Source organism: Chlorocebus sabaeus, chromosome 15, assembly GCF_047675955.1.
Source record: "Chlorocebus sabaeus isolate Y175 chromosome 15, mChlSab1.0.hap1, whole genome shotgun sequence".
NCBI lineage: Eukaryota > Metazoa > Chordata > Mammalia > Primates > Cercopithecidae > Chlorocebus > Chlorocebus sabaeus.
In genome coordinates, this window is record NC_132918.1 from 59,347,078 (window position 1) to 59,374,578 (window position 27,501).

At 36.9% G+C, this 27,501-nt stretch overlaps 1 protein-coding gene and 1 non-coding gene across 2 annotated transcripts in view; both read left to right on the plus strand.

Moving 5' to 3' along the window:
* The first annotated feature begins 287 nt into the window (after positions 1-287).
* The window catches only part of MRPL3 (mitochondrial ribosomal protein L3), a 41,208-nt gene continuing 13,994 nt past the window's right edge, over positions 288-27,501 (plus strand). Inside the window, exons 1-6 of the mRNA XM_008009126.3 lie at positions 288-554; positions 1,567-1,751; positions 2,773-2,864; positions 4,967-5,065; positions 13,165-13,264; positions 15,470-15,530. Coding sequence (XP_008007317.1) covers positions 463-554; positions 1,567-1,751; positions 2,773-2,864; positions 4,967-5,065; positions 13,165-13,264; positions 15,470-15,530 — 629 coding nt within the window. The 5' untranslated portion in view covers positions 288-462. The remainder of the gene's footprint in view (positions 555-1,566; positions 1,752-2,772; positions 2,865-4,966; positions 5,066-13,164; positions 13,265-15,469; positions 15,531-27,501) is intronic.
* LOC119626067 (small nucleolar RNA SNORA58) lies at positions 23,593-23,729 on the plus strand. Its single transcript, XR_005242260.1, has one exon. It is a non-coding gene; the product is annotated as a small nucleolar RNA SNORA58 (small nucleolar RNA).

Sequence of the window (27,501 nt, forward strand, 5' to 3'; positions counted from 1 at the left end):
ACAAATATAAGATTATCAAGCACTGCTTAGCATAATGAGTTGCTCCACAACGGGCACTATACAGAAGTGTTTCCATTTTTCTTAGCGTCCTCAGGAAGTCTGTCCTTATTATTCTAACGTTTAAACTCTGAACATCCCCTTTATTTTACCCCTGGAGAGGCGAGTCAGTCCCCGCCCACCCGTACCTACTCCAACTCAAATCCAAAGCAGGACAACGGTGGAAGCGGAACTATAGTTTCCGGAGAGCGATTCCAGTGTCCGGAGTTCATTGTAAAACGCACCGGAAGTGGGTCCGGCGGCTTTCTTTCCGTCGCGGAGGGCAACGGCCGTAGACCATTCCGGCGACCCTTGCGACGACTTCCCCACGGCTGCTGCGTCCACGTGGCGGTGGCGTGGGGACGCTCTGAAAGCAGAGCGGCGGGGCGCCCGGAAGTCGTGAGTCGAGTCTTCCCGGGCTAATCCATGCCGGGTTGGAGGCTGCTGACCCAGGTCGGCGCCCAGGTGCTGGGTCGAGTCGGGGACGGCCTGGGTGCTGCCTTTGGCCCGGGGAACAGGTAGGAAGGTGTGAGGGTGTCCTGCCTGCACAGCCGGGTCCTGGAGCAGTGGAATGGCCTGGTGCAGTTGGGCCTCCCGTGGGTGCAGGAGGAAGGGGCTCTGTTCAGACGTGGGACACAGAAGAATAAGGGCCGTTAACCTAAGGAAGCACGTTGTAAGGGGATTGAAGTGGTGATTTTTAAAAAACGCTTATGAGCCAGCCCCTAGCAGCGAACGCTATTAACAGCAATGATATCTTACAATTAGTGAGCGTTTGCCAGGTACTGAGCGCTCTGCTAAGTGTATGAGGTGCCTTATGTAGCCTCACGGGAGCAAACTACTATCGTAAAGATTACAGTTAAAACTGAAGGTTAGAGAGGTGAGTTAATTTGCCCAAAGTCACTCAACTAATAAGTAGAAAATTGGGAATCTAACCTGAATTTACCTGACTACAAAAGGAGAGTAGACTGCAGAAAGCTTTACTTCTGTTCTGACCCTCCATGCAAGAATTACACCCGTTCTTCCTGACCTCCACCCACTAAGGTCTTTCTTGGTACGTTCACCTGTTCAGAGATCATGCCTTTTGTGGATCTTTTAACTTTGCACACCCAGTTTCTTTACGTCTCTGAACCCAGGCCATGTCATTGCAGGGAGGAGGTGAGCTTATTAGACAAACATCAGCATGCCACCTTCTGCCACCTCTACTGAATGTATAACTTTTAAGGTACACGTCCAAATGGGTTAGTGGCTTCTCATGTCCATAGGTAGGACTGTTTTTTTTTTGGAAATCTGTTTATCTGCGAGGAGAAAATGCATTTTTTTCTCCAGGGTAATGACTAACAGTTTAAATGTGAGCCTTATCCGAAGGAATGTGGGGGTGAAGAAAAGGTTGGAGACATGAAAAAAAAGTATACAGAATCTAAGCCCTTTCGTAAGGCCCTGACTGCACTTTCCAGTTTGTGACTTCCCTTTTCTATATTAAATGGAGGAAGTTTTAAAATTGTGGTTTGGTTTTATTTTTTCTTTTTATAGAGCACACATCTGGCTTTTTGTTAGAAGTATTCATGGAAAGAGTGGTACGTGGTGGGATGAGCATCTTTCTGAAGAAAATGTCCCATTCATTAAGCAGTTGGTCTCTGATGAAGATAAAGCCCAATTAGCAAGTAAACTTTGTCCTCTGAAAGATGAACCATGGCCTATACATCCTTGGGAACCAGGTGATTATTTTGTATTTGATGAGCTCTCTTTTCCTAATTACTGTGTGGCTGGACACATTTAAAATCATAGTGACTGCTTGATAAATTTATCATTTCTTTAATTTATTTTTCATGTGCTGTGTCTGTCTGTTTTATTGTGGTTTGTTTTGCAAGTTTATGTCCAACCTCCTAGTCTAGTTTTAGTGAATGCCTGATGATAATAAAGACCTCCTGGAGAAGCTGTTTTATAGGTGAAGGGAGAATCATTCTGCATACATTCTCTTGTTTACTTCAGCTAAAAAGAATATAAGTCAGGAGAGAAAAGCTGGAAGAGTGTGATGTAAATTGTAATGTGTTGCATGGATGTTCATTTGGGATGTTGTAGCACTGTAGATTTGGAAAGCATAACCGCTGAATCAGCTCTTGGTGTCTAGAAAGATATTAAACCCATGTGTGGCCAGACCAAGAGGAATAAGGCCTTTTCTATTAAGTGTGTGGTCCCTGGTTAGGGTTTATTGTGACAGTTGAATTGGTTATCAAAACTTCTTAATAAGGCAACTTTACCAGTTTATGCAAAGAATCTAAGTGTCTTGTTGTAGACGTACATATTTTAGCAATATATGACCAGTTTTGACATCTCTATAGCCTCAGCTATCTTCTCAGAGTCTGAGTAATAGATGTTTTCTAATGAATAAAGTTGGGTAAGAATTGATACTAGGAAAGCAAAATGATGGATTTATCATGCCCTGTATGAATGCCATTGTTTTAAAACCAGAATATATCTAACTTATGTATTTTCTTTATTTCATGTATTTATGTTTGTTCATTTTACAAATATTTATTGAGCACCAATATGCCATGCCAGGCATGGTTGAAGGCACTTAGTTCTGTAAAGAACAGTCCTATTTTACTCTGAATATATTGGCATATTTCTTTTGTGCCTGCTCCTCATACTGAAACCTGATTTTAGGAAAAACGATTTCATCATGTTGGCGAGCGTTGCAAAAGCTTTAATTCACATTGCTTTGGTTTTAATTGCCAGGTTCCTTTAGAGTTGGCCTTATTGCCTTGAAACTGGGCATGATGCCTTTATGGACCAAGGATGGTGAAAAGCACGTGGTCACATTACTTCAGGTAAGAAAGAAACAGAAGGTGTAAGAGGTATCTATGTGTTTCAAGATCCGTTTGTGCAAACCTTAACAAGAACTATTTGTATCCTGAAACATGGAACTGTATGGTGAAGAAAGGGGTAATGTTGAACATAAATAGTATTAAAGAACTTATGGTGGTTTCAGGAATGCCTTCACCCTTGCCTGAGCAATGGCCTTCTGATACTGGTATTTGGATAACCGGAACAATGAATTTCTTTTTTTAAGTATAACCTATCCTTTTACAGATCCCCTTGTTTACTTTATAATCGGAAAAACATCTCAGTCCCATTTTGTTTTCTTTTATGGAATTCTTTCAACTCCAAATTACAGTTTTGATCTTTTTGCTAACAGAATATAATACTCTTATCTGGTGAGGCTGCATTTTGTTCACTAAGATAAGCTGTAGTCTAATGGGTAAGAATGTGGGTCCTGAGACCAGAATACCTGAGTTGCAGTCCTGATTCTGCCACTTACTAGTGTGTTCCTTGGAGCACTGTGCCTCATCTATAAAAGATACTCTATTCTGTAAAAGAAATAATTGTGACCTACCTCAAAGGGTTAATGTGTAGATTGCACAAGATGATAAATGTCAGGCACTTGAAACAATGTTGTGTGTCCACTATAAGCTACTATTGTCTTTATCATTATTATTGTTGTTGTTATTATTATTATTATAGAAAGATACTGGTAAGTGATCATCACTCCCCAAATCACTTTGAACAACTCAGTTGATCCTTGGGGCTTAGTCTTAGGCAAGTAATGATACAGGTGATGTAAAGTACGAGCTCATGCATCTAAGTGCTAATAAGGCACAAAGAGTCTATAGATCCTTTTCTCATTATTGGCTCTGAATGACCAAGTATAAGACAGTAGTTTTGTGAACTCTGAGGAAACTGGTGGGGGCAGGGGACTTTCAGGAATGGCTGGTGGGATTGTAAATTGGTACAAAACCATTTTGGAAAACACTTTAGCATTATGTGGCAAAATTAAGATGGGTAAGCCTTGTAGTCTAGCAATTCCGCTTCCAAGTATTACTAGAAAACTTGAGCAGCGGCATCACACTTAATCCCAGCAAACTAGAAATAACCCAAGTCTCTGTCCACAGTAGAACAGGTAAACAAATCATGTTATTTTCACATAATGAAATGTTGTACAGCAATGAAAGTGAACAGAATAGAGCTACACACAATATAGATGAACCTTACAAATAAGTGAAGTAAGACATGGAAGAGTACCTAAAATCTGATTCCATTTATATAAAGTTTAAAGCAGGCAAATCTAAATACATTATTAAGCAATACTTTCCAAAATAGTAATTACAATGAAAAGTAAATGGCTACCGTAAATGTCAACAGTTATTTCTAGGGCAGTGCTTCTCAAACTTTAGTGAACCTCAGAATCACTTAGAGGTCTTATAAAACACAAAGTTTCTGATTCAGTGGGTCTGGATTGAGGCCTGAGAATCTGCATCTGTATTAAGTTCCCAGGGGATCCTGACACTGCTTGGCTGGTGACCATACTTTCGAGTACTCCTGCTCTAGGGTGAAAAGATGAGGAGGTGACTGGGAAGAGACACACACGGGCTTTTGGGATTCTACTTTTGAGCTGGGTAGTGGTTGCATGTATATTTTGTTTATACTCATTTTATTTTTTATTTTTTTGAGATGGAGTCTCGCTCTGTTGCCCAGGCTGGAGTGCAGTGGTGCAATCTTGGCTTACTGCAAGCTCCGCCTCCCAGCTTCTTGCCATTCTCCTGCTTTAGCCTCCCAAGTTGCTGGGACTACAGGCACCCCCCACCACGCCTGGCTAATTTTTTGTATTTTTAGTAGAGATGGGGTTTCGCCGTGTTAGCCAGGATGGTCTCGATCTCCTGACCTCGTGATCCGCCTACCTCGGACTCCCAAAGTGTGTATTTAATCATTTTTTAAAAAAAATTTTATGTTTTTAAGATTGTGGTTGGTGTTAGAGGAAAGATGAGGTAAGTAACTAGGGAATCCTGTTTGTGCTAAGGTCTCAATGTGGCTGGTTTGCAATGTTAAAATATGTATTGGCACATGCTTAGTTTTTTTATGTTTGTTTTTTTAGGTACAAGACTGCCATGTCCTAAAGTATACTTCAAAGGAAAACCATAATGGAAAAACGGCAGCCCTGTCTGTAGGAGGAAAAACTGTATCACGTTTTCGTGTAAGGATGTATTTTCATAGCTAGAATACTGCATTTTTCATCAGTTTCAAATCTGGATGAGTTTATGTTTTGAGATTGTTCCACAGCCACAAACTTGCATTTGTTTGTGAGAAAAGTTGTGTATTTGGGGGAGGCAGTCTGGTACAACCATTTTGCCCAGGAGTCTTGGAGACTCTTGAGTTTGTTCTAATACCTCCCCCTGTATCTGGAACAAGTACTTTTACCTCTGTAAGCTGTAGTGTTTGTATATCTGTACAATGGGAATAAAAATACTACTTACCTAATAGGTTTATCACATGGATTAAATTAGGTTTTTCAGATGTGCCTGGAATATAACAGACACTCAGTAGATTTCGTTATTTTGTTATTGTTTTATGTTTCATTTCACTGTCTTCCTATGGAAAGTTGTCTTAACACTTGACACCAGGAGCACGTGGAAATTAATTTTGTGTATTCTAGAAGGAGCTTTCAGTGTTTAGGAGAAAGCTATATAAGAACCCAAATCACATTTTTTTAATAAAACTTTTTTTTTTTTAAGTAGAGTACTGAGTTTGTAGTTTGGAAAACTGCCTAGTGAGTATCCTGTATTGAATAACTAAAACCAGAAAACCTTTCTCAAAATGGTGATGGCTTTCACTAAACATGTTTAGGTTTACTAGAACATATTACTTATCTCTAAGACAAACTTTTTTTCCATTGTAAATTGTTTATGAAATGAACAAGGCAGAAGTTAGGATACAACCTATACTCTCTGACTCTCAAAACTATCAGTTGTTTATTGTGTGCCTGCTAACTACTCTATTTTCTTATCATAGTTAACTTTTATTGAACATTTATTACATGCCACATGCATAAGCATTATGCCTTTTTCATTTGTTACTTTATGTAAACTTTTCAGCCTCTGAGGCTAACGCAGTTAACTAACTCATTCAAAGTCACCCATTGGTAAGAGGTAGAGTGACAGACTCCAGAGCCTTATTTAAGTGTGTCTTGATATCTACCCCCTGGGAGCGCATAAGCTAGTGAGGAACTTACACAAAGAAACTAGCCATCTCAGTACAATATTATAAATCCAAGGAGCACAGAACCAGAGACAGCCAATTCTGCCGGGGAAAATCCCAGGAGGTTTCACAAGGAGGAGAATAGAAAGGAAAATAGGTGTTAGAGGCATTCCAGAAAGAATGGCCTCTGCAGAAGCAGAGACAACATGGAAAAGCATGTGTTCTTGGGAAGAGAAGTGTAACGTGGCTTCATTTTAGTGTGCAGGCCAGGCCAGTGTGGGGAGGGTGGTGAAGCTGCAGCTATCAAGGTAGTGTGAGGTTTAGACTTCATCCTATGGACTTTGAGGTGCTTTCTGAATTCTTTAGGTAACTTGTTCAAATTGTTAAATTAGTTATCTAAGATTTTAAAAATCTAGCAGGAGGAAAGACTTTAGGAGATTGTTTTAAGAGATCAGGGGAGAGTTGATAAGAGCCTTTAGAAGCAAGGCAGTTGCATTGAGATTGGAAGGGGCAGGAATTGGAAAGGACTGGGTGGGAGGACACAGCTAGGTCAGTGCTGATGACATACTCTGGGATAGGAACAAGGAAAAGGGAAGCTTTGGAGGAAAGAGATGTTTGAGATGTTCACAAAATCATAGTTCTATAAATGGTGAGAAATACTGATTAGTCAATAAGTGGTGGTGGATATCATTGAAATCTGTGACATGGTTTATTTTGTTTCGTGTTAGAAACAAAGTTAGCTATTTTTGAGTATTATGGTAGCATAGACTATTTATTTTTCTTTACAACTTTGTAATAATATCTCTCCTGCTATTCTTAACAATTTATTGACTAACAGATTCGGGCTTCAAATAACTCCATAGTAATTATAGCGTACAATGAGGTATTTATGGGAACTTTTAAAAAAAATCAAGTGTTTGACTTTTTAAAAATGTATTAACATGTACCAGCCTTCATATGAGTAAATCTTTGGTTTGATAGATGCCACTGTTTTCTACTTGATTGTACTTCTGGGTTTTTGTAATGACTAGCATCATCATCTTCATTTTCATTGCCAGTTTTGTAAATTGATGACTTCATGGCCTTGATATTTGTAAATCAAGCATGCTAGGGTAATCCCTTCTGCTCCAGCAGGTCTGTGAAGATTGCTTCTCCTGAAATATGAGGTAGCGAGAGAGTAAGTGATGTGGGATCAGAAGAGTTGAGTTCTAATCCTGATTTCTACCTTTAGGTTCCCCTTACTCACCTCTTGAACATCTGTTTTCTTACCCATAAAAACAAGGAATAGTACTTGATGGTCTCTGAATTCTCTTCCAGTTCTGAAAGTCTCACATTGGTTCTCGGAATATCTTACTTCTCAAGAAAAAAAAAGTTTGGAGAAAAAAAGTACATGGGAGCTCAATTTATTCTATTTTACTTAGTGATGAAGATGTGTTATAATCAAAATTTTATGAAAGTAATACTAATAGTATTACTGTAACAGTACTAATAATTAAAAATATTACAGAAATGATAGGTACTGCATTTCATAGTCGAGGCCGTTCACACATTTTTTTCTCTTTAGCTTATTCCGATAGCTTTATTCTCTTCAGTGGTTACATAGCACAGCAGGGTGATTTGGATGTTATGTTCTAATGTTCTGGATTTTGACCCACTTAATTTACATAAACTTTGAAAACTTCACTTCTCTAGCATAGAAAGTACTGCAAAGGCCCTTCTTTCTTCAAGATACAAAATTTCTTCAAGATACAAAATTTCTAAGTCCAGATGACATTTATTACAATATCAAGAAAAAAGCTTTGTTTATAAACTGAGCTTTCTTCAAAATGAAATATGAAAATGAAGTTTTAGAATTATTTGTAAATACAGCATTTTTGTTTGAAAACAAAGATTTTTGAAACTAAAGATATACAGACTTCATATTATAGCTCTTAAGAAAAATTGCAAATAGATTGATTTTAGAGGATTTTTTAAAAAACGAAGACCTATGAATATAAAATTTCATATATCTAAACATTTGGAAATTAATTAAATCACTTTTATTTATAATAGTGTTAGAACTGTTTTCTTTTCATCTGTAAAGAATTTATGCCTCCAAGAAATTAGACTATGTTGCCTTTTTATTTTGTACCTTATTATAAATAAAAACTGATGTGGTACATAGTGTTTTTGAATGAGGAAGTTAAATGGCCTTCAACATTGATTAAATCAATTACCTTAGGAGGAGAGGTATTTTCATTGTGGGAAGGATAATTGCAGAGAACTTTGAAGTGGGGGAAAAGAATGCAACCTCATAGATGGGATTATCCAAGTGTGACAATACTGTCAGTCTTTTAAATTGCCTTTTGAAATCATTTACTTATTTAGAAGTTTGAAAAAAAAATAAAAGTCTTTCACACTGCTTCTGGTTGTAAGTCTACTTGAGCATTTGGTTTTCCTCCTGACTAAGACCTATTTTTATAGTATTTTGATTTTTTATTTTAAAATAAAAAAGTGTTTATTAGTGAAATTGGATGATAATCAAGAAGTGTGTTTTATCTTGGTTCTATTTATGGTTTAGTCTTAAAAAGTTACTTAGGTTGAGATGTTTATATTGTCTGTTTTGTATTACTAAAATAGTAAAGGATTTTCCTCAGAAACTTCCAGATATGCTTAAAAAGCTGACATTAACAAAATGATATGCTTTTAAAATCATGTGGAATATGTGAATGTCAAAAATAAACTTCATTCTAAAATTTAATAAATCTGAATTTTATACATCAGGAAAATAATTTCGGGGATCCATACTGTTAAATGAAAATTTTGTGTTTGTACTTGTTGCAGAAGTGAGTATGATTGAAGATGAAAAGCAGGGTACTTGATAATGGTGGTGTTGGGTGTTAGTGTTAATTTCAGCATGTAGGAAATAAAATAATAGAGAATGATTGGAATGAATTTGTGGTATCACTCTTGTGGAGGAAAGGATAGCTTCTTGTGAGAACTCTATGAGGTATAAAACAGTCTTCAGTGGACATCAAAGTAGAGCTTCTCAGCATTTGTTGTATGGCTCCACTGGAGAGCCCCAGGGAGATTCCTGGTAAGTTGTAGACTGATCCAAAAATTAAACTTCTGCGCTTACAAGCCAGTGCAACCCAATTTCATGTCAGCTATAGGCAACTGAGTAAGTTATAAAGGGGTACTAACGGTTTACATTTTAAACTGAACAGGTAACTAAAGTTTGCTGAGTATTCACATATTCTACCAACAAGTCTGACTATGCAGGCACTTCATGATAAAAACTTTGTTTTTATCAGTGTCATCTTGAGTTGATTAGGGTTTTTCAGTTGCTGCTCTTCTTTTTTTTTAAATTATGTTACTATTGGTTTGGTTTTATAGTAGTTTCTTGCTGATCTGTTCATCCTCAGAGCAAGTCATGATGTATCTTTTAGGCCTGTACTTTTACAGTAACTAGACCTGAAGATTGAGGCCACAAACACAGTAACGTTGTGTTCCAAAAACTGATGCAGCAGAAGAGTAGAAAAGTGGGAGGAGTTAGACAAACTTTATACCCAGATGGATGCCTGTCCTTTATCTTCTGTTTCTTTTCATTGTTCATTTAGCCCACTTCTTTATTGTTTAACCTGCCACTGTGCTTAGCTGTAAAGTTAGAGACACAGATGAATAAAAAACAGCGTTTACCATCCTGGTGCTCGCAGGTCAGCATGCTGACCAACATTTGAGTAGATAAGTGTATGGTGATATGGACAATAATTGAGATATATTCCAGTGTCTAGTGTTGGTATAGACAAAGAAGCAATGTGCTCTGGTAAGGCTGCTCAGAGAGGGATCTGGATAGGAAATATAACTGAATTTAGTACTGGAGACATGTTCTTATATTTCCCAGTGTGAAGGGTGCCTCTTCGCCAGAATAAAACCAACACAGGTACATCTACCTGCTGTTCCCTCTTCCTCAGCTTTGAAGCTTTAGAGATGCAGGGTAGGGAGGAGATCACAGCTGAAGAGAGTGGTGCAGACAGATACAGGTAAACATACATAGAGTACAATAGCCATTGGGGGCCTGCAGGGTCTTCATTTATGGTTAGAAAGTTGAGGGAGAGGGAACAGCAGGAAAATAGATGTACTATGTTATATATTGTGAGGAAAGAGGCCCTCTTCACATCAGGAAATAAAAAGTGGCATAACTTTTTTGTAAGTCCTATAGCAATCTATATCGAGTCTTAAGAATTAAGGTTGGGGGAAGACCCAGGAATTATAAGAAAATAAGGTGTCCATGGGTTTTGTTTTTAATGACACTGGTTGTAGTGATGTTTACAATAGCAGGACAGAAGGCAGGAGTGGAGAGCAGACAGCAGGATCTACCAGGAGCTGGGGATATAGCAGCAACTAAGTCTCTGCTTTCAGGAAACTTACATTTGGGTAGGTTTGGGGGTGAAATGGGGAGGCCCTTACATAGAACAGGGATCCCCAACCCCCGGACTGTGGACTGCTCTGTGGCCTGTTAGGAACTGGACTGCACCGCAGGAGGTGAACGGCAGGAGAGTGGGCATTAGTTACCACCTGAGCTCTACCTCCTGTCAGTCAGATCAGTGGCAGCATTAGATTCTTACGGAGCACGAACCCTCTTGTGAGCTGTGCATGTGAGGGATCTAGGTTGCATGCTCCTTATGAGACTCTAATGCCTGATAATCTGAGGTGGAACAGTTGTCATTCTGAAACCGTCCCTCCTGCTGCCTCCACTGGTCTGTGGAAAACCAGTCTTCCATGAAACCAGTCCCTGGTACCGAAAAGCTTAGGTACTGCTATCATAGAAGACATAGAAACAGTAAAAAATGTGTATCATGACACATGGAGATAAATGCTTTGAAGGATAATACTAAAGATGTAAAGGATTTTTCTCGGAAGCTTCCTGGTATGCTTAAATAACTGGTATTAATGAAAATAATATACTTTAATTAAATAAAAGTAGGCTGAGGGGTTGATAAGTGATAAAAAATGGTACTATTTCAGATTGAGTAATTAGACAAGGTAAGTTGATATTCTTATCGATACCTGAATAAGTAAGGGAGCCAGTCATGCAAAAATATGGCAGAAAAGCATTCTAGACAGAGGCAATAGGATGTGCAAAGGTCTTGAGGCCAGTGTGTAATGTGTTCTTGGGCCAATAAGGGAGTGCATTTTTTTCTGAAGCAGGCTGAGTCAGGAGGAGAGTAAAAGTTGAGGTCAGATTGTGTAGAACCTTTTAAACCATGGTAAGGACTTAGGACTGGATTCTGCAAGAAGTAGAAGCCACTGTAGATACATGATATGGCTTGAGTTTTAAAATGATAATGCCAGCCTGTGAATTGAAAACAGACTAGAGAGTCAGGAGTGTGGAAGGTTGGAGACCAGTTAGGAGGCTATTGAAATAATCCAGGCAGAAGATAGTGGATGAGGTTGACGTTGGGATGGGGTGGTAAGTGGTTGGTGTGGGCTGTATTTTTAAATAGTCTGGAGGAATTGCTGATGAATGGGACGTGAAACGTGAAGAAGAAAAGAATCAAGGGTAACTATAAGATTTTTGGCCTAAACGGCAGCATTGTGGGAGTTACCTTTTTTATTGAGATTTTGACAAAGGCCAGGGAAGGGCAGGCTTGGTTAAGGGAGTTCAGTTTTAGACACGTTAAGCTTAAGTTTCTATATCACATTGAAGTGGAGATAATGGCTTGGCAGTTGGACATAGGAATTTATAGTTCAGAGTAGAATTTGGAATTGAAGTTAGAAATGTGCAGTCATTCACATTTATGAGAATCGAGGGAGTAGTAACTGGAAGCCAAGAGAAAGTCTTTTGTGGAGAGAGTGGTCACCTGTGTTAAGCATTGCTGGCAGATTCAGTAAAATGAGTATCAACCAGTGTGGTTGTCTGTATGGAGATCCTTGGTGAATGATAAGCACTTTCCATTGAGTTCTAGGGGCTGAAAGCGCCTGATTAAACTGGGTTCACAGAATGGAAGGAGAGAAAGTAGACTTGGCAAGTCTTTCCAGGAGCTTTGCTGTAAGGGGGAACAGAAAAATTAGCTGAAGAATATGTGGTCAAGAAAAAGTTTGTTTTAATATGTGAATTATTGTGACATGTTAGATATAGTGAGAGGAAGTTCCAGTAGAAAGGGGAGAAAAATGAAGATTTCTTAGAAGAGAGTGGGGACAGTTTCAGGAGGGAACCATTGAATAGGTACGAAGGGGTGGGAATTGTTGCTTTTAATAAAAATATGGACAGCTTATCTATCAGCATGATTTCCAGTCCCAATTTGACAGAAATCATGTGAGGTGCTTGAAAATTAGCAATGCCTAGACCCCGCACTAGACAGTGAAGTTACAATCTCTCTAAGCAGAGGGCCCTTGCCATTGGCATTTTCTAGAAGCTCTCCATGTGTATCTCATGGGTAACCTAGAGCGGAGTGGGAGGATACTACTGTTAATATACAAGTACTGGTATAGACAATTTGATTTGGTAAGAGCATGGAGAAGTTCTCTTGATTCTTTTATTTGATCAGCTCAAAGGGAGGAAGAGGAAACAGTGGTGAGGATTTTAGAAAAGGATGTGACTTAGTTTCCTTATAGAGTGTGAAAATGATTTAACCAGAGATGTTTAGGTATCTGTAGATATAACCTGGCCACATTTAAGATTCTGAAGTTTGTGGTCAAAACATATAAATGTAACATACTGTGTTTTCTTCAAGTTCAGAATAAGTGCAGAATAGGCAGAGAGTTGATTTTTCGGGGTTTGGGTTCTTAATTCGGACAGTCTCTGGTCAGAATTTAAAAATGAGCACAACTCTTTATTTTCCTGCAGAACAGAGGTCTTTCCCAGTGTACTATATGTGAACACTATGTACATGGTTGGAATCTTAAGTAGTAAGATTATTCACAGAGATGTGATACAATATAGCTATAAATCTCACCTCCCTTAAATAAGGGGAATTGGGTGCCCTTTGTTCATTAAGGAATAAGGTATGCTTTGATTTATTTTCTGGGGTGCTAATAACTTGGTTTAGATCTCTATGCATTCAATTCCACTTTGAGTATTCAATGTATTACTTACATGTGCTGTTTTTCCTCTAGAAAGCTACACCCGTATTGGAATTTTACCGAGAACTTGGATTGCCGCCAAAACAGACAGTTAAAATCTTTAATATAACAGATAATGCTGCAATTAAACCAGGTAATTTGAGGTCGGGGAGAGGAGGGAGGTAAAAATACCCCAATATGCAATTTGTTTAATGTCAGCCCTTTCAATAAAGCTACATCTAAAATGCAAAGTCTCACTTACTTTTAAATACAAAACTGTATCTGATTTAATCACTAGGAACAAACAAGCCTTTTTTTTTTTTTTTTAAGTGGAAAAACCTGTAGAGAACTCTTTGCTTTGCGTGAGAGAGGGAGGAACACTTTTGTTTTTAATATAGAGAGAGTTTAACATTTGAAAAAGCCACCTCAAAGAAATACAGTAACTTTTAAAATTCAGACATCATTGGTCATAGGCTGGCATTCATGAAAAATAGCCAGGCTCTTGCTTCGATAGAAGAACTGGAGAAAATACAACAACGGAAGGGACTGACCATAGCACCTCAATGTAAAGATTCTTACTTAAAAATTCCAAGATATTTTGCCTAATCCATGAAATGTCAAAGTAAAGGTTTGGCATATGATTATATTGGCTCATATGGTTAGCAAAATACAACATTTTGATGTCTGAACTTCAGAAAAGCTCCCTGATCTCTGAACTTGAGTTCTGACAAGAAGACAGTAGAATGCTGTTTAAAATTTGGTATTTAATATCTGAACTAAACTGCTTTAAGTAAAATACAGATGCAGTAGGCTTTTATTGGTGTGACAGGGTCAGCCTTGATATAAGGTAGAATTAAAAGTATTCTTTGAAGTTAAAATTTTGCAATTTTAAGGCAAGGTAAATAGAATTAAATATAAAAATTAGTAGAAGTACTTGGGTCATTTTGTATTAGAATGGTTTATAATGGAACTACTTTAAATATAATGGGATAGTTCTAAAATACTTGTATAGACAGTTCGGAAGCACTTTTTAATATTCTCTTTGGTATTAACACATCTGACTTTCTTAAACTCTAATAAAGATAAAATTAAGCCCACATTAACTTTTGCTGTAGCTCAAATCATATAAAATTGTTTTTTGGGATCCAAATGGTCAAAAATCAGCAGTTCAACCTCATAAAGGTCACTTTTAATTTCTTTTTAAAAAATGAATACTATTTTGATTGACATCATAATTATATACATTTATGGGGTGCAGTGTGATGTTTTGATAGTGTGTAGACAGTGTGGAATGATTAAATCTCTATTTTCTTCATTCAACATTTTTCTCTGCCTATATAAATCCAGGTTGGGTTGTAACTTAAAGGAGGTCCCCCCCGAAATCATACAGCACTTTGCTGCTTGTATTAAATAAACTATAACTATAATCAATTTTCAGTCACATTCTCTACTACAGTGGTTTCTGCCATTTAAAAAAGTGTATCTTACTTGATGATGTTAATGTTTATTCTTCACCAAGGTAATAAATATCTTGCTGTCAGGGGCAGTGTCTTACATTCTTGAATTTCTAGCTGCACGTATTTGTAAGTGCCCTGTAAATGTTTGCTAATTAATTGCCAAATAGTTGTCATAAATGTTAGTTTCAGGTTTATGTAAACAATATTATGAAGGGCTTTGATTCATCACAAAATTTAAAAACTTTTTAAATAACATTTCTGAAGTACATTTAAAGTAAGACTTTATTTACATACAACTGGTTTTGTAAACATTTCTATATAAAATTAAGAGTATCTATAAAGGCAATTTTTTGCTATTCTAAATATCTAAGCATGAACTGGAGAACTGTATTTTATTGGTGCAATGAGGAGTTCACCTAAAATCTGATATGTAGAGGCTTTATATAGATGTCATACATACCCACGATATGAGGGACTTGGGTTCAAGTAATTGTTTCCTGTTTGTCCAGTGGGTACAAGATATTTAATGAAGCCCCAACAATTTTTAGTTATTCTTGTTTTTGTTTTCCCAATGTGAAAACAAGAAATACATCTTAATTTAATATACTATTATTCACTAAAACAACCAAGAATCATCAAATTTATGTGTTTGACAGCAAGAACACTGTGTTGTCATTGGGATCTCTCATTTCAAACAGCACCACTTTTGGTCTCTGTGAAGTCAGTCAAAAAACACGTTTGTTGAATAATTTCATTGTTTGGATGTTTCTAATTGCAGAAGAGAATCTCTTACCATTTTGAAATCAGATAGCTCGAAGCCTTCCTGGATATAGTTTATGTTGCATAAAGTTGTTTCTGTGCTGTCAAATTTCATATTGATTTTTCATTTTCTTTTCATAAAGGCACTCCTCTTTATGCTGCTCACTTTCGTCCAGGACAGTATGTGGATGTCACAGCCAAAACGTAGGTCCTCATAGCGAGTTCTCTTTTCCTTTTGTTTTCATCTATTAAAAGAGAACAGAGTAAGTGAAAGAAGTACAGTCTTTCAAGTCAGTGAATAAAGGATAAATATATTTCTCATTCTGAATTCAAATCTTTAATACTACCTACGATACTGGTTTTTAAATTGTGCCAAATTAATTGTATGTAAACTGTTCATATCAGGTTATAGCTTTTTATTTATTTGTTTTTATAATTATACTTTAAGTTCTAGGGTACATGTGCATAACATGCAGGTTTGATACATATGTATACATGTTCCATGTTGGTTTGCTGCACCCACCAACTCATCATTTACATTAGGTATTTCTCCTAATGCTATCCCTCCCCCAGCCCCCCACCCCTAACAGGGTGTGGTGTGTGACGTTCCCTGCCCTGTGTCCAAGTGTTCTCATTGTTCAGTTCCCACCTATGAGTGAGAACATGCAGTGTTTGGTTTTTTGTCCTTGTGATAGTTTGCTGAGAATGGTGGTTTCCAGCTTCCATGTCCCTGCAAAGGACATGAACTCGTCCTTTTTTATGGCTGCTGCATAGTATTCCATGGTGTGTATGTAACACATTTTCTTAATGCAGTCTGTCATTGATGGAAATTTGGGTTGGTTGCACATCTTTGCTATTGTGAATAGTGCCACAATAAACGTATGTGTGCATGTGTCTTTATAGTAGCATGATTTATAATCCTTTGGATATATATCCAGTAATGGGATTGCTGGGTCAAATGGTATTTCTAGTTCTAGATCCTTGAGGAGTCACCACACTGTCTTCTACAATGGTTGAACTAGTTTACACTCCTACCAGTAGTGTAAAAGTGTTCCTATTTCTCCACATCCTCTCCAGCATCTGTTGTTTCCTGACTTTTTAATGATCGCCATTCTAACTGGTGTGAGATGGTATCTCATTGTGGTTTTGATTTGCATTTCTCTGATGACGAGTGATGATGAGCATTTTTTCACGTGTCTGTTGGCTACATAAATGTCTTCTTTTGAGAAGTGTCTGTTCATATCCTTTGCCCACTTTTTGATGGGGTTGTTTTTCTTTTGTAAATTTGTTTGAGTTCTTTGTAGATTCTGGATATTAGCCCTTTGTCAGATGGGTAGATTGCAAAAATTTTCTCCCATTCTTTAGGTTGCTTGTTCACTCTGGTGGTAGTTTCTTTTGCCATGCCGAAGCTCTTTAGTTTAATTAGATCCCATTTGTCTGTTTTGGCTTTTGTTGCCATTGTTTTTGGTGTTTTAGTCATGAAGTCCTTGCCCATGCCTATGTCCTGAATGGTATCGCCTAGGTTTTCTTGTAGAGTTTTTATGGTTTTAGGTCTAACATTTAAGTCTTTAATCCATCTTGAATTAATTTTTGTATAAGGTGTAAGGAAGGGATCCAGTTTCAGCTTTCTACATATGGCTAGCCAGTTTTCCCAGCAGCATTTATTAAATAGGGAATCCTTTCCCCATTTCTTGTTTTTGTCAGGTTTGTCAAAGATCAGATGTTTGTTTCTTCAACATAAATGATAATTTCATTTCTTTTGATGCCCCAGTTTTCTCCTTTTTGTTGTATGATAATTCTGCAGGGATTATTCTGACTAGAAACCCTCTGAAAAATATGCCATTGTTTACAGGTGCTCTGAGATAGGTTTGTAATCACAGAGACTGAACCAGAGCACTTTTTATCAAAAGCAACTGGGCAAGAGCTAATATCACTTTCCTTCACACAGTTAAGATGCAGTCTTCCTAGTTTCAAATATAGGCCATTGCAGAAGCTGCTGGCTGCTTTAATAACCTTCATTTCGCTATTTAGAAATGAAATGTGGGATAGATTGGTGGTAAGGTAAGTCTTCTTTTTAGAGAGATTGTAAACCTGTCCTCATTTTTTTTCCTGCTTCCTGATTATCATGAACTTGTTCCTAGTTACAAGAACCCCTGAAATCGCTGGTTCCTTGGTAACTCTGTTTGCTTTCCTTTGGCAAGAACTCAAAATATTGGAGCTTTAAAAGCTTTGATTTGGTTACTTGGAGAAATATGTGTTGTAAATCAGATTATTTTGCTTGTTAATTTTTGAATTATTGCATATAAAGTGCCACATGGTAATTTTGTTAATTTATACACAGTTAATGTTGTGTGAATTCCATTATGCATTTCATACAATATATGGAATATTCTAAGAAACCATGCAAAGTCAGAGGCCTTTGTTAACATTTGCCTTGTGGCTGGACTTGCGACTAACTTGGATTAGAGCCTGACTTTTCAAATGCCTATCTTCAGTAAATGCTTTCATCTCATATGCTTCTGTTTGGTTTCCTTGGCTTCTTTAAAGTGATTTTTAAAACTTTAGCTGCCTTCTTGTAAGCATAAAGTAAAAGAGGAAAACTTTTTTTTGTTTTTCATAAGATCATTTTCATAGAAAACAAGATTGTGTATAGCCATGCACCAGCTTCAGGATTAAATAGCTTATAAGAGTTGGGGGAATAACCAGCCCTGGAATTTAGAGTAGTGACAGTCAGCTCTGGAGAAGTGAGGACCTCCATTTGAGAAGATCACCACTGTTATATGGGCTACAGTACAAAAAGTTTAACTTCTACTGTATTAACAGTGGGGCAGGGTTTTCCTCGCTTGTGTGTGTGCATACCTTCATGAGGTATTTATTACTTACATGAGAATGAATTGGACTTTATTTGACCTTTTGCTAAATGTTACCAGTAACTATAGCTCTTGTAGCTGACATGTTATTATTGCTGTAAGGTGCTTTTAATTTTAAATGCTTGTAAATTTATAGGATTCGTTGTCCTTCTCATCTGAAACTGTTTTGAATTTCCTTTGAGTGCGGCATTGTATTCCCAGCTGCATACAGCCCTAGTTGCCGTTGCCTCTTCTCTCTTCTCTCTGCCACTGACTTCCCTGTGTTATATGTGTGTACATGTACACATGCATGTGCATGCGTTTGCTTAACTTTTTTTTTCCTTTTTAAACTCCTCTATCTTCTTTCCTTAATGCATTTTGGAACTTTTGGGCACTATCTTCTGGATATTAATCCTGTTACAAGTGTGAACACTAGGGGAAAATATGTGCAGTGCCATGGTTAAGGGAGTGATGAAAGGACGTGGATTTATAGGCTGGGACAGTGGTTCTGATGCTTGAGTGGGCTTTATAATCTCCTGGAGGTTTAGTTGAGCACAGATTGATGGACCCTACCCACGGAGCTTCTGATTCTGTCGGTCTGGGGTTAATACCTGAGAATTTGCATTTCTACCAAGTTTCCAGGTGATATAGATGCTGCTGGTCCAGGAACACACATTGAGAACCACTGGACTGGAAAATAGAAGCTCATCAGTTAACCCACTTTTCCTCCTCACTCTTCTACCTAGCGCAGAATTCAGATTGCCTTTCTTTCCTTAATTCTGCTTGAATTATAACATATAAACATCTGTTTAAAAGCAAGCTAGTTTAATGTAATTAAAATAACATTGCCAATGAAAGTGGGCCTGTTACATTTTAGTTAGCATAAAACTGAAAACTAGTCTGTTTAGTAATTAGCTTCATTATCTTTGCATTAGAAAAGAGAAAAATCTCAATCCCTAATTTTTTAATGTTTCTCGTTGTAATAATTATATTTTAATTATTAATCTTCACTTATATTTTTAGTACTAGATTTCAATGTTTTTTACCTTATACCTTCAACTTTAATTGCTGAGTTAAATGTACTTTAGAAATAACGAAGAAAATTTTTTAAAGGAACAAACACTATCTACATTTCAAGAAAATAGTGTTAGTAGAATCTGTCTACCTCAGGAATGAAATTGTCTGCAGACAGTTTTCTAAAAAGTGGCCAGTAACCAACAGTAAAGCTTCTTGAAGATATACTTACAATTTTTAAGTGTTCCTTTTAAAATAAAATTGCATTAGGAAACTTGCTTACTTGAAATGTACATTGTGTTTACCTATACTGATGTTGGTTATAATTCTCTAGATAAATAGGTAAATTTACCAGTGTCACGTTAAGGTATGAGGTGAATATATAATTTGCCAGAATTCATTTTAATTTTTACTTTTAATACCAGAAGTAGTTCTTCATCAATAGGATGGTAGAAGACAAATTTATTTAGATTGTATGGGGAAGATTTTTACATCTAATAAATAAAACTGCCTAGCAGAACATTTTTACATAGTTTTATTATATTATCAATAGATAATGAAGCCCAGTCTTTGAAATATGGCAGTTTATGTAATTCATTCCAAATAAAATCTTTAAAAGAGCATGTATCATGATGTCTTTTCTCCCTGCCCCTACCCTGGGTACATTTTTAAAGTTTATGTTCTTGTTATGTTCTTGTAGCAATTACATTCCATTGTAACTTTTAATAGATGATGGTTTAGAGTCTAACATTTTCCCATTCTTTCAGTCTCAGTTTTGAAGAGGGAACAACTATAGATAATGTATAGATAGTGAGTAAGCTGAGGTATGACTGTTAATTCTACCCTCAGCATAGGATGTTTAGCCCATTTTTTTTCTGTTGAATTCTAGTGGTGCTTATTATAACTTGTAAAAAAAAAAAAAAAAAAAAAGAAATGAGAGAAGAATGAAACAAAGAACAAATAAAAAGAAAACTAAAGATGCATTCTGCTGTGTTTAGGGAGCAGTATTAGTATCCGCCTGAAAGGACTTGAAGGACAGAGATGGTAGTGATGCAGTCATAATAGCATGGAGAGACACTTCCTGCTAGGTGTCTTGTTGGTCTTTGAATTCATTACAGTGCATACCTGAAGTAATTTTTCTTCTGGTTATCTGTAATTTATTTATTTACTTAAAATTTGAAGTCAGAAGACTTCAGGTACTTAAAATACCTTTTTCTTTCTGAAAGGATAATTTAAAAATCTTGTCTACAAGTCTGGGCTGATTAAAACAACTCGTATTTTCAGGAATAATCTTACTACTATAAAGTTGTCGATGCCCTTTAAATTCTCGTTACCTTTTGGTCTCAAAACAAAAATAACTACTTGATAATGTTATCATTAGTAATAAATTTTGTTTTTGTGTTTTTTTTTTTTTTTTTTGAGACAGAGTCTTGCCCTGTTGCCCAGGCTGGAGTGCAGTGGCGTGATCTTGGCTCACTGCAAGCTCCGCCTCCCGGGTTCACGCCATTCTCCTGCCTCAGCCTCCCGAGGAGCTGGGACTACAGGCACCCACCACCATGGCTGGCTAATTTTTTGTATTTTTAGTAGAGACGAGAGTTTCACCGTTTTAGCCAGGATGGTCTCGATCTCCTGACCTCATGATCCGCTTGCCTCAGCCTCCCAAAGTGCTGGGATAACAGGTGTGAGCCCCCGCACCTGGCCAGTAATAAAAATTAAGGGGAGTGGGGTGGAGGAGATTAGGTATTGGAGCACCTTGGCACATTCAGTTAGTTTGGATTCTTTCATTCAGATACCAAAATGTGTAAAGAAGTATGTTGCCTATCAAAGTCTTAAAAGTGTTTAAACTGTCAACATGGGTTCTTAAAAGAGTAAGGACTTTATGGGCTCTATACCTAGCCCAATACACTGTTGAGTGGAGTGTCTACACACTGTCAGAAACTCTGCCCACAAGCTCATTGTTCTAACTGGTAGATGTTGGTTGTAAACTCTGGAAGGAGAAAGCAAGGTATGTGCTGCCTTCGGCATACAATTGCTGTGCTGTCCTGTATATTTTCAATTTTATTTCATTTTTAACAAGTAACTTTATGTACAAGTTATTCAAAGTAGTGTGTTTTTAATGTATTAGTGAAACAACTTTCAAGATGCATGATTAAACTATAGAGAGAAATAATCTTTGTAAAAATTAATCCCTCTTAAATCAGTCAGAATGAATGTGTGGTTGGAGAGTGGTGTCTTGGGGTTTTATTTAGTTGTTTTGTTGGGTTAAACATTTTATTAGTGGTCATCTATAATTGCCTCCCTATTTACAAAGCAGCACGTTTTTACTCAAGCTCAGCAAAATTAAGGCCTAATAAGAGGCAATCTAGGGTGGTGGCTGAAAGCATGGGCCTTTCAGTAGCTCTGTGACCTAGATAACTTTCTTAATCTCTTTGCTGCTTCATTTTTAACACAAGAATAATTGTAAATGTACTTCATAGCCATATTACAAAGATTGAATGACAGTGCATAGAAAGCTCTTAGATCAAGGCCTGGCACATAATAAGTAAATGCTCAGAAGTATTAGCTACTATCACTATTATGAATGTTGCTGCTTTGTAATTTGTTTCAATTTTAAAAAGAAAGATCTGTGTTTTCCTGAATAGAAAATATCTTTCGAAATGAATAGAAAACATGACATTATTAGGAATTCAATTCTCGTGTTTTCTAATACATTAAGTCTTGCCTTACTTTATATTTTATGTAACGAAGTAGTAGCTTTACAAAACACTCTAGGTAATTTTAAGATCACATACTATCTGTTGTATCTGGAATTTACAGAGTAATGAGGATGCCCTTGAAATGGCTTCATGCCTCTCTGATTTGCTGGAATATTTTAATATTTTTCTTCTAATCTATTTCTTGAGAGGCACTGTGACCTGGGTTGAAAGCGTGGCTGGATGCTTCCATTTACCAGCAATTTGATTTTGGGCAAGTGGCTTAACTTGTGGGGATTTCGTTATCTTTAACCTGAGGGTCTGAGGCTAAATGGTTTCTAAAGTTTCTATCAATTCTAAAAATCTGTTTCCAAAAAATAATTCCTCAGTTTTCGAAGTGGCATAACTCACCCTTATCTGCACTAATGAAGAAATAATACACGACAGTAGATTCATAGCTCATGACAATATGGCTTTCTAATCTGTTGAAGAACATTATATGGCTGAAGACCTTCAGAAAATATATGTCCTTTCATGATATTGTAGAATTGTTTATTTGTGTTTTCTTTTATGAGAAGAACAAAGATGCCCAGGACAGCAAATGTGGTGTTCTGGGTTTATTTAGTGCAGTTGGGAAACTGAAGGAATCACTGCACGTTTGGCTGTTTGTACTGTTAAATGAGCTAGATTTGATGTCAGAAAAGCCATAAGCAGTGCACTCCTCGCACTCTTGTTGATAAAAATGTTCCCAAATATTGATGGGAGGTTTATGGTTTTTAGACAGAAATCATATACCTGCATTTCAGGTCATGCTGTCACAAATTTGTCCTCAAGAGTTACAGCTATACCGATATTCCATGCCGCTTTCAAACTATATGTGAATGGAACACAAAGCAACTGGAACTGACTTGTGGGCTTAGCAGCTGTTCATCACTAATCAAGTAGGTTTAGACAGCAACACTGAATTGGGTAGAAATTGACTCCCACACTTTACAGGGATCTTCAGTAAAGATGCTATGTGGAAATGCAAGTAAGTAGGAAACATCTGGGGGAGTTTGCTGAAATGAGGAGAAGCTATAGTAAAAGATTAAAATGTTTGTGCCATAGTAAAAGATTAAAATGTTTGTGCCGTATTAGTTCATCATGAGTTAAAAGCTAATCCTGAGGGAGATTGTCAACTAGCTAATAAGCCTTTTATATACATGTAATATATTTTGGCAAAAATTGTTCTTTTTTGTTTATTGGAATTTTTTGTTTGTTTTAAAACTAAGAACATTTGGATAGTTTGAATCTAAAGCATAGTAAAGTATTATATCCTACCAGAGTTTCTTTTGATGTTGATTTAGAGATTTTGCTTTTATATTCAGTAATACTGTATCACAGTTAAAAGATTTCATCTTAATTCTGATCTGTTTTAGTGGTTCATTTCAGCTCAGTCTTGATTTTAGCTAGAAACACAGGTGAATCTCCATTTCCCTGTGAATCTCCATTTTACCATAACAGAGAAGCTGATTTTTAAACCAGTAATTTCTTCACCTTCCCACCCCCACTTGTATTTATTAAATTTTAAAAATGTAGCCTGATTTTGGTGTATTCTTAAGGAAGTCAAGTGTCCTTTTTCCATTTGGTACACAGTTACTGATGTTTTGAGTGATATATGTACAAGTCGCTTAGACATCTTACAGCATAAAGAGAGAAAGTTAATTTGGAGGGCATACTAGTAGACCTTGCCTGACTGTGCTCATGGCCAGGCAGGGGGGACAGTGTATGCAAGAATAATTTGGAGTTCCTGCCAGCTCTAACCAGCTTCATCAGTGGCTGGATAAATTGCAGGACTCTAAACATTTCCCTGAAGAAAAAAAGAAAACTTAATTTGGAAATGGTTCTAATTGAAAAACCTCTGCTTAGAGTATGGATTTTGATTTTTAAAAAATAAAAATCAGACATTTTGGGCTGGGCATAGTGGCTTACACCTGTAATCCCAGCACTTTGGGAAGCCAGAGTGGACAGATCACTCGAGGCCAGGAGTTTGAGACCAGCCTGACCAACATAGCGAAACTTCGTCTCTACTAAAAAGACAAAAAATTGGCCGTGGTGACAGGTGCTGCTTGGGAGGCTGAGGCATGAGAATTGCTTGAACCTGGGAGGCGGGGGTTGCAGTGAGCCAAGCTCACACCACTGTACTCCAGCCTGGTAAACAGAGCGAGAGTCTGTCTCAAAAAAAAAAAAAAAAACCCGAATATTTTACAGGTGATGCAACTTGATAATAAATACTTGGTTGTTTTTTCATGACAATAGTGGAAAGATGGACAACGTAGTACAAAGGGTGTTTGAGGCAGAGGGAACAAAATGAACAAAGGCATGGAAGAGTGGCTTATTTAGGGACTTATGGAGTAATCTGCTATGACTAAGATTTTTCAGTGTTTGGAAGTCAGGTTGGATCCAGTTATAAAAAGCCTTATATATTCTAACCTAAAAATATTACTGGGGAACCATCTAAGTTTGTTTGCTTGTTTTTGTTTCTTAAAGCAGAGTACAAATTTATTTGATTAGATTACCACCTTGGGAATTTTGCTCTAGTGGCTGTGAAGGATAACTTGAAGAAAGAGGGATGTTTGGTTTGTTTTGGAAACACTGTAATTGAATGGCTGAGGTACTTCCAATTGGATATGGTTGGTACATCTGTAGAATGGGATCGTAGCAGGATTCTTGCCAGAGTGCAAGGTTGTGGAGCTCCAGCTTATTACTAATAGCTTCAGGGGTCAACAAACTTTTTCTCAAAGAATGGGAAGTAAATATCTTAGGTTTGCAGACATTATGTTCTCTCTTGCCCATGAGAGAACTAACTTATTCTGCCATTGCAGCTCTAAATTAGAGATAGGCAATATGTAAATTAGTGTGCATGACTCTATCCCAATAAAACTTTGTTTATGAAAACATACAGCCATCACAGGCCAGTTTGCCAATCCCTCTTTTTAAACCTTAGTGAGAAGAGAATCAGAGGCAGCAAGAGGAAAAAAATTTCTCAAAGAATATTATGGAAGCAGGAAAATAGGGAGGAAATGATGACAATGGAAAGGGATGGGACGTTAAGGGGTAGAGGAAAACCCTGTGGAGAGATTCTATTTTAAAAGAGCCTATGGAAATCTAAACACTGATGTTAAGAAATTACTAAATTTTTTAGGTCATGATAATGGTATTGTGGTTTTGTTCTTTAAAAGTATTCTTATCTTTTAGAGATCTGTACTGAAATATTTGTGAATGAAATGATAGGGTATCTGGAGTTTGCCTCACAATAATCTATTGGGGTTGTCAGGAGAGAGAAACAGATGAAAAAAAAATAGGCCTTGAGTCAATAATTGTTTGACACTGGGTGATGGATACGTAGGGATTTATTGAGTTAATCTCTCTGCTCCTGAATATTCCTTAAAACTTCCAAAATAAAAAGCTGTTTTAGTAAAAGACTTGGATTTGGGATTTGGGGATTAACCTCAGAGTGAATTCCAAAGAGTAATTGGAGAGAAAGATGGATTGCAGAGAGTGGATGGTAGATGAGAGAAGGAGAAGCAGTTTGTGTTCCATTGAAGAGGAGGAGGGATATGAAGGGAAAAGAAGGTAGGAGAATCCAGTGGCTTCTCAAGGGAGAGACTCAGGGGATGGGAATTTTAGAGGAAGTTCTCAGAGGGCACAGAATGGATGGGTTTAAAAGCAGGTTTATGGTCACTGTTTACCTTATGGACATTTCATTTTATCCCCATAGACAAGTATATCTAGAATCATGCAAGGAAAGGCAGTTTCCCACAAAGTAAAGAAATACATGACTGATTTATATTAAAACTTGTGTGTCTGCTGGTAGACGTTTGGGCATTTGTCACAGTATAGCAAAGGAATGCAATTTTCATAGTAAGAATCTCTAGAGATTTATAGAATTCAGTGGGAAACATTAAATTGTGCATTCCCTTCTGCAGGATTATTAGCCATACCTTTAAGCTTCTCCTCTTTTCTTCAAACCATCTTTTCAAACTAAAAGCATGCCTATTATACAATAATCGGAAACTATAGGACATAAGAAAGGAGACTTAATCCCCTGTCTTCCCAGGACACAGCTATAGCCAGTAACAAATTTTACTCTGACATCTCTAGACAGGGCACTAGGGCTAAATAATACACAGTTTCTACCCTTCGTGCACTGAAAGTGTACTAAGGGGAAATGGACTGAGAAGCAAGGATAATAATGTTTCCTGGATTAAATGATACATCTGAATTTCTGTATTTTAGTGTAGATACTCTAAATAAAATACGTCTTTTGTGCCTTCTTAATTTTCAAATATATCTCACTAAAATTGGGATCTCTATGTTCTTTCCACTTTAAGCTTACCTTTATTTGATTTTTTTCTGCTATCATTAATTAAAAACTACAGCAGAAAAGGGGTAAGGGATATAAAACATAAAGTATGTTGTATATTATTTTTAGTAAAATGAAGATTTTACTTTGTATGACCTATGAAAACCTTATATTTGAAATGTGTCTGGCTATGCTAAGGATAGATTAATTCATTTCTTGCTTTTATTTTTGTTCTCAAGTTGAGTGACAACTGAGAGTAGTATAAATACCTGTACCTCCCATGGATCAGCAGGTACACTCTGTTCTCCCTAATCTGAATCCTGCCAGTAATTTGCCATGTTATTTGTGTTCTATTCTTTTGTTTAAAAGTTACTGAAGAGGTTCTCATTGTGCACAGTATAACCACATGATGTATTCTAGAGCTGGATTGAAAAGCAATCTGTAATTAGCCAACAGATAATTAGCACTTTCAGGATACCACTTTTATCTTATAATTATTTACTTTTAAAATGAGCTAAATTATCTTCTGTAGATCACCTGACATGTGTTCTATTGGTGCATGCCTTCACACTCTCTTTTCAGTTTAAGTACACAAAAGTACCAGTAAACTTTCTACCAGGAATGACCAATGTAACATGTTCATTTAGATTAGTATTGCCAGTCTCTCTCTCCTTTTTTCTTTGAAGTGTTGTTTGCCAAATGATATGGTAAGTTCAAATTACTCTTTAGGTATTTCCTTTTCACTTTTAAATTGCCAAGCACTGTACTTTTCAATTATATTCTAAAATTCAATGTTAAATGGAAACATTTGTTAAATTTCTGAAGTATAATTTCAGTTAAGTATTTGTTCTCTTCTTAGATGTTAATCAGTTTACATAACTAAATAGTGGATTTTTATTTAATATGTGTTATGTTTTAGCTATTTGATCAGATATACACATTATTTTGAGTTTTCACGTAAAAAAATTATGTACACACTGTTCACGGGCTTAATGTGAAGAATGTGGTGTAAGCCACTTTAAAATTATTCTTATAAAAGTAACTTTTGACCTATGATTTGATAGTATTCACCTGTTAAGTTGTACATATAATGTATAATTTTTGTTTTTAAGTTTGAGGTCTCACTATGTTAGCCAGGCTGGCCTCCGCTGACCTCAAGCAGCCCTCCCACCTCAGCTTCCCAAAGTGCTGGGATTACAGGCATGTACCACCGCACCCAGCCCTATCCTTATTTTTAGAGTGGATTTTTGATGTATCGAAAACAAACTGTATTA